This window comes from Amphimedon queenslandica, unplaced genomic scaffold (genome assembly GCF_000090795.2).
Source record: "Amphimedon queenslandica unplaced genomic scaffold, v1.1 AMPQUscaffold_13469, whole genome shotgun sequence".
Classification (NCBI taxonomy): Eukaryota; Metazoa; Porifera; class Demospongiae; order Haplosclerida; family Niphatidae; genus Amphimedon; species Amphimedon queenslandica.
Genome location: NW_003546295.1, coordinates 145,794 through 153,721, shown reverse-complemented (window position 1 = coordinate 153,721; position 7,928 = coordinate 145,794). Strand labels below are relative to the sequence as shown.

Genomic DNA, 7,928 nt, shown 5'->3' with positions numbered 1-7,928 from the left:
AGAAATGAGACTCTTGATTTAATTGGAAATCATGGCTCTGCCCAAGCATCATTTGGAGCAAATAAAGATAAATTACAAGTATTAAGTACAAAACAACACTCCTCTCTTGCTGATGAAGTACAAAGAGCAACGGAGCAATTACGTGTACTAAATCAATGTGGCGATACTGTGTACACTCCTGTTGCTCCTTGTACTTCACACGTAAATTTAGAAAATAATAATAATTAAGGTGATGGTCAGAATCCAATACATAACCATGAGTTATATCTCGATAATGTAGCCGCATTACTAGTTGATGATAATAATGATCAAAACTTATGCGGTCCAAATATAGAACATATTGGTGACACAGAAGATGCATTGACACTAGACTCTATTTCAAGGTGTCGCTTTTTGGACTCAGATTTTGAAGCAAGGGTAGCGAGTCTTAATGAAACTCAGAGAGTCCCTTTGAGAACGTCCTTGATTATTCAAGAGCAGTACATGATTTTCAAATGAGGACCAGAGGTCAATGCCCAGCCCATTTCGAATGTTTATAACAGGTAGTGCTGGAACTGGTAAAAGCCAAGTAATGTGTCATCAAAGAGCATTTAGAAAGAGCTCATATTGTTGCTGGAAATGCTTGCATTTTAATGGCACCAACTGGTGTTGCAGCCTTTAATATTGGTGCATTAACTATTCACCGGGCTGTCAATCTTACTGTAGAGCATGGAAACGCCACTACCTATAGAAAGCTTGGAGCAGAGAGACTAAAGGAACTAAGACAATCCTGGAAATATGTCAACACCATAATAATAGATAAGTTTGGTCTCATACTTAACAATGTCCTTCATTCACAAGAGGCTAACTGAATTTAAAGGAATCGATGACACTGAGGTACTCTTTGGAGGACTGAATGTCATTGCAGTAGGTGACTTCTCCAGTTGCCACCAGTGAGGGACAAATTTGTATTTGAAGATGGCAGAGGCTACAATTCAGGCTCAACACACTTGTGGAGGGATGAGTTCAAACTAATTAAACTAACTCAAAATATGGGACAAAGAGGAGTCACAGAATATTCAAAAATTCTCAACTGTATGAGAATTGGTTCTCAGACAAAGTCTGATATAAGTGTACTCTGATCTAGATTGACAAGTGGTATCAGGGATCCCATTGATGTCAGTCAGCCTCCATTTGTTGATGCATTACGCCTACTGCCTTTAAAGGAGCAAGTAGATGAATATAAGGACAATAGATTTAAAGATTTATCACGCTCTACTAAAATATATGAATTTGATGCAGAGCATTCAATAGTAGAGCCAACAACACTAATCCCTGGTGTAGTATCACATGAAGAAGTCCCAGAATCGCTCATACCTTTCAATGATAGAGATTGTGCTGGCTTATCACGTAAAGTGAAGTTAGCTATAGAAGCACAGGTTATGTTACAACGTAACATTATATGTGAGGAAGGATTAGTAAACGGAGCTAGAGGAATAATTGTAGGTTTCTCTTGGCCAAATGGAGCTGATGATCAAGCAAAGAAAGGGGACTTGCCACAAAAAGTATATGTAAAATTTCATGACACACGTGTAGGTCTAGTGAGCCGTGTCACAATTAATGATTTATCAGAGCAAGAACCTCTCCCAATAGAACCAGTCATGGCCAAGTTCTATGGCAAGCAAGGAGTAACATTACAGTGTACGCAGTTACCATTACTACCTTGCTGGGCAGCTTTTATACATAAGGTTCAGGGTCTATCTCTTGATGCTGCTGTAATCGATCTATGTCCTAAAATGTTTGAAGATGGAATGGTATACGTTGCCTTAAGTAGAGTAAGAACACTGCAAGGAGTTGCTCTGCTAGGACTTGTTCAAAAAAAATCACATCATGAGCAGTAGCAAATGATGAAATAGATAGACTAAGGAACCATAGATTATAAATGATGATGTGTCTTCTGGGATAGTGAAGAGATATTACTATATTACAAATTAAAACCACAAAAGTGTTTTGGTCTGTATTATAGTATAATATACAACTCTTGACTATATTCATAATAATGGAATGGAGATTGGGGATGGTTGTTGGGCCCAAAAGTAAAATAATCATGCTCTTCGGAGTGATGATAAGATAAATATAATCACGCTCTATGGAGTGATGATAAGATCAATAATAATCAAGCTCTTCGGAATAATGATAAGATCAATATAATCAATCTCTTCAGAGTGATGATAAGATCAATATAATCAAGCTCTACAGAGTGATGATAAAATTAATAACAACGTATGATAATATATTTGTATGTTTATATTTGTCTTATGTGTTATCTAAATGTGCATGTACAAAATTAATCATAAATAAGGGTTAAAATCATAATAGTAAATTATTATGATGCTAGGAATAATATATACATGTGAGAGATAAGCATACGGTGGTGAAAACAATCTTAGGAATTTTTTACACTAATACACTTGTTTTTTAACAAAGCCAAAAGTAACAAGTCTTATCTGCATGAAAGAGATGCAAGAAGCAACCATCAATTCATCTGTTGACATCACAAAGTGCACGCTCCTGCATTGTTGCTTAACTAGGAAGACAATGGCTGCCAACAGAAAGGACGAAACGTAAAGTACATTTTCTTTCAAGTGAAAGACTTTTTGTTGAAAATAAGTGGATAACTGTTGTTGAAATGTTATATTGATGATTATTGAAAAATCCAAAAAAATGCATTTGTTTCCTTTTAAGTTACATGTAATAAGCCTATTAGATACAGACACAGCTTTATTATTGTTGGCTATACATAGTTAGCATCCCATTATCAAATGCTTGGGACTGTTCTCTAAGGGCTCAACTAGTCCCACTGCCACATCAGCAACAGTATCAGTTTATGTATGTACAGTTTCTGGAGTTGTTCTTGTCTTATTGGGCAGAACAGTATTATTTAGAGCTACTGGGGTCATCAATGGTGGCTTGTCATTAATGGGTGACATTATTGGACACTCTATCCCAAATTGTAATGTTTTTGCTTGAAAATCAATAATAGAGCATGTTTTGACAAAAATTCAGTACCCAATATACCTGGGACTGATACGCTATGGACTACAATAAATGCGTGTGAAATTGATGAAGTAGCAGAAAAGGTTACAGAAACAGTAACTTGTCCCACTACCTCCTGTGTTGGCCATTTTCTGCCACTATATCTTTTTGACATGGTCCTGGCATGATAAAGCTCCCACCAGGAAGTGTATCAGTACAAATCTGAAAAATAGAAACACCTGCGTTAATCAAAGTGACAATTGAAGTCATATTTATACTCGCTGTAATAGAAAAAATCATGTTTTCAGAAGGTTTTCGATTGAATGTGCAGTCCATCACCAATCTCCTTTGCAACTACTGCTACCCGTGTAACACATACTGTTATTGGTAGTGTTGATACTCTCGGCAACAATAGCATTGTACATCCCGTATACCAAGATGTCTACAATAATAAAGTTTTTCATTTTGACTACCACAGTTGTCTTGATTAGCACAATGAGATTCTATCCTGATGTTTCATCAGTTACTTCATAGCTGCTTCTGAACAGTCTCCTGCTAAACTCATTGTTGATCTTGCAGAGCACACTCAAGTGGTATTTGCTATGCTTGTTGACAAAGATTTTACCTGTGTTGCTCTTTTTTACAGCCTCATCAAGACTTGATGGTTGTACATTTTAACACCGAACGACATTCCTGTATGTTAATAACATGTGGGGTTGTAGTAAAATTGTTATTTTCTTTTTTTATTTATGGCAAAACAACATCCTAGATAGCTTAAATAACTTCCTGTTTAATCTCTCTGATATATATAACATTGTGAAAGACTCAAAGCACAGTATATAGGTAGAAAAGTACAGTAGCGCGACTCCCAACAGTTAAAAACGATCAGCAGCCGAGGAAAGTAACCTAGAAAATGACAAAACACAAAAGAGAGAATGTTTAGAACTTACTTTTGGCTTGTGAAATCCTCTGAAATGAGCAAAAATGGTGACAGACTTGAAAGAGCAGTTTTGCCTAACATTTCAATTTAGAAACGATGTGTCTACTCAACTGGAACCAGTTTCCTTTCCATAGCCTTATCAAAGCGGTTGCTGTTGTAAAGGGTTATAAATGGAAAGCAGGTTAATGACCAAGCCTATATACTGACCTCATAGCTGACAAAGACTCGTGATATCTCGGGTGACATACCATCAGCTTCTAATCAAGATAAAGATAATGCTTCTTTTTCAATTCAAAAGACCTTTAAAATGCTTGAAGAAGTGCAACGAAGGTTCAACAGTACAAGAAGTCCACATCAGTACAATTGTTAGTACGTGACTCAAAAACCATAGAGCCTGCTCAAAGAAGAATTGATAGACCTCTCACGTTTACTTTGAAGTATTATGAAGTGGTTTATACTTGCACACACGGTGGCAGAAAGTTTAAATCTGAAGGAAAGAAAAACATTCTTTATTGTAAGTCAGTCACTATACAGTATCATATATATAGTTGTTCTTAACATTTAGAACATTTTGTAAAGATTGCCCTGCAATGATATAATTTCATGCTTCAGAAGATGGGCAGCAGTTAACTTTGACAAAATTATAAAGGACCACAGCCATGATGTGTATAGGGTAAATAAAATGTTTAATTATTCATTGATTTACAATAATTATAGAAATTATTTCGAGAACTTTTTCGCCAATGCAAATGAAACGATTCTGAAGGACAAAAAACTGGAAATTGTTTAAATATAAAAGCTAAGAAAAAGAGTCTTCGAGACGAAGTCTCTCAAGAAACAGGAAAAGCTGTCACTCTCAAGGATCTAACAAACTTGCAAAGTTCTTTACAAAACAAAAGTACTTGAATTGACTTAGATACTTTTGTTAAGATACTATCAGATACGTAACTACATATGGTATGTTGAATGCTTATTATGGTATTTATTATTTATTATTACCTTGTATTTATACGTGCATGTGTTGAAGTAATTACAAGTCATTCCAATGTTTTAAGAGGAATTTATTTTCAGGATCAAGAAATGAAAGATATCTTTGTGGCATACCCCAAATTTGTTTGTTTTGATGTGACCAACAAACTACTGGACTGTTTATATTTTGCTTGTATATGCTAGGAATGGGTTAAGTGAAATAGCTGCAGTTTTTTTAGTACCTGAAGAAACAATGTTTCATATGATAGACTTTTTTAAGAAGGAAAAGCCAAAGTGGGAATCAAGTCGTGTGCTAATGGGTAATAAAGATTTAAGCCAAAGAGACAAACCAGCTCATTGTTTTCCATCAGCAGCTTGCAGATTTGCTTATTTCACACTTTTGGGAGTTCTGTCGCAAAGTAACAACTCAAATGATGGTAATTACATCAGGTCAACAAAACTTGTCATTAGAAATACTTCAGCCACTACTTCGGCTGAGTAATATCAAGAAATATATTTTTGTCTGTGTGAAAGTGTACCTTCTACCAGTTTGGAATATTTTAAGAAAAACTGTCATCCAATTAAAGAACAATGGATTATGGGAATGAAGTACAACTTGGGAAATTTCCTAAATACAACAAATAATCGATTGGAAAGTTTGAATGCTAAGTTGAAGTCAGTTGTGTCTAAATATTAGTCTTTGGAAGTCTTTATCAAAAGCTTCCTTTTGATTGTTTGGGTTCTTAGATCAGAGCGTAACCACAAGGCTGCCCTTTTGGCTCAAAAGGTATCAGTGATTTACCATTCTACTTATGAAAAGTTCTTGGTGAAGTATGTGGAATATTTAACAGATTATGCTTTTAAATTTGTGAAGAAACAAATTGACTTAAAAGACAAGGCGATAATTACCTGTTCACAGAAAAATAGTCACAATGATTATGACACTAACACTCATGATGGTACTGTTAATGTTACAGCTACCAATTGTGATTGTGTCTCAAATATCCATGAAGTTACCTTCCGTGCACATTATTTGCACTCAGAATGATACTCGAAATAGATCTTTTTCAGAATATTTGTGTGACAAAAGTTGGACTCTTAAATAATACAAGGAAAACTAGCGTATTTTCTAAGATAATAGTTCAAGCACTTTAAAAAATGAAGTTCCACCAGTTACCATTTCCACTATACAAGCGTCTACCAAACGCCCAATGTCACAAGTATGCTTGCATTGTGTTGAGTTTGTAAAATACTTTATGTGATATTCTATAGGCAGAAAAATTTTGCCATGGTTCAAAAATTACTACTACCATAGCTTCCCTTTCTTCTGAGTCTACTTGTGATAATTATTCCAGTTTTGATGTTTTGAGAAAAATTATTTCACTTTGGGAAAATGGAAAAGAATTTTGAAAAGAATGTTAGTTGATATTAAAACTATCATGATCATAATTGTGTAATCTGCATTAAATCTATTAACTTTACATTTATTAGATGCTACTACTAGCAGTAGCCAACCACCACCATTAATGTCAGCAAACCCTATCACAGGTAAGCATTGCCTTTTGTTTAACTTTGATTGCTTGTAAAAAGGCACAAACAACAACTATTAGTACAACTACAAATAGAAAAACTGCTACAGCTTTAAAACATGTCAGTAAACATTTATAAAATTTGGTTTTCTTAGTGATCTTTTAGAGATCATTAACCCAGCCAACTATTAATACTAAAAACAGAGTAACTGCTGCAGCTTCAAAACATGTATGCATTACATGAATTATAAAATTTGGGTTTCTGTGTTCTTTTAGGGATTAACCTAACCATTTCCTCACTTTGTGGCTCTCAATGATAAAATTCCAGACATCTCCATTCCAGAATTAAATGCAAGGATTGAGAAGGAGTGGCAATTGTCTTTTAAAGGTAAAAAATCTAGCTGCTGTTTGTTTCTTTCCAAAAAGTAGATATAACACTTCCTCCTATTATTCAGGAAAGAGGAAGACCTGAAGGTCATGAGAACACTGTCATTGGCTTACCCAAGAAAAGGAAATATGACAAAGTTATTCCATTTGTAAAATTACATGCATCATTAAAAGAAGGTACAATTACATGCATTAGTGACGATGTCATTATAACATTGTAGCTATTGTGGAATGGTTTGTTGATATAGTAGAAGTTTTGGCTGTTATGACAAATCCCAAAAATTTGATTGAGGAAAGAAGAGTTGAAGTATTGCCTGAAAAGTTACCTGATTCTGTATTTGATGAAAATGTCGACCTTAATCTTCTTTGTCATTACTTTACCAATGATGCATGGGTTCTAGTAAGAGATGTTGGTAGAAAAAAATGGAGTATATGTTTGCAAATTTTGCCAGCATAATCTGGATGAGTGTCCTGAAGCTATTTTGTGACGGTTGTCTTATTTGGTATCACATCAAGTGTGTTGGTCATAGACAAAGTCCAAAGACTAAACACTGGTTTTGTAGAGACAGCCACAAAAAATAATTACATGATAGTAATGTTTTCTTATTCTCACAGAAGGAGGCATGGTCATTAACCGGATTTCAATTTATAACACTTTAACAACCAGAACCGGTTGTTTAAGCTCTGTGCAAAAAAACCAGTACCGGTTGAGTAGACCCTTTGATGGAAAAAAGTGGTGGGTGTGGCCACATTTTGCCTAGCAACGGCTTAGCAACCATGGCTTCTTGACAAGTCGCAATACCGTTTCTACTCAAAGCATCTTCTTCACTGAATTCTGCCTCTTCATTCCTTCATATCCTGCCTACTAGGTCCTGCTTAATATAATAGAACTCTCTCTTTTGCTTTGCCAAGTCTGTGTAGTTAAAGGAAGCAGTGAGTTTATAATAGACGCTCCATGCTGTATGCTGCTTCATTTACTGTTACATTTCTTTCTAAGGATGAACATCCCACAAAGACTGCTAGCAAGTAGGGTTCCACTGATACAGGTATCTGTATTGAATCGGGGCCGATATTCTGTGTATAAGTTG

General features: G+C 35.2%; 1 protein-coding gene across 1 annotated transcript; it reads left to right on the top strand.

Annotated features, from left to right (window-relative positions):
* The first annotated feature begins 822 nt into the window (after nucleotides 1–822).
* On the top strand, nucleotides 823–6,770 carry LOC105312153 (ATP-dependent DNA helicase PIF1-like). Its single transcript, XM_011404571.2, has 4 exons — nucleotides 823–932; nucleotides 1,127–1,809; nucleotides 6,416–6,472; nucleotides 6,730–6,770. Exons 1-4 carry the CDS (start codon nucleotides 823–825, stop codon nucleotides 6,768–6,770), a joined length of 891 nt encoding a protein of 296 aa, XP_011402873.2.
* The last annotated feature ends 1,158 nt before the right edge of the window (nucleotides 6,771–7,928 follow it).

Excerpts from the sequence above, each read along its gene's own strand:
- LOC105312153 (XM_011404571.2), top strand. The coding sequence starts at position 823 with ATGTCCTTCATTCACAAGAGGCTAACTGAATTTAAAGGAATCGATGAC. Across the intron at positions 1,810-6,415 it reads AATGGTATACGTTGCCTTAA|ATGCTACTACTAGCAGTAGC; the intron begins GTAGAGTAAGAA and ends TACATTTATTAG. Across the intron at positions 6,473-6,729 it reads GTCAGCAAACCCTATCACAG|GGATTAACCTAACCATTTCC; the intron begins GTAAGCATTGCC and ends GTGTTCTTTTAG.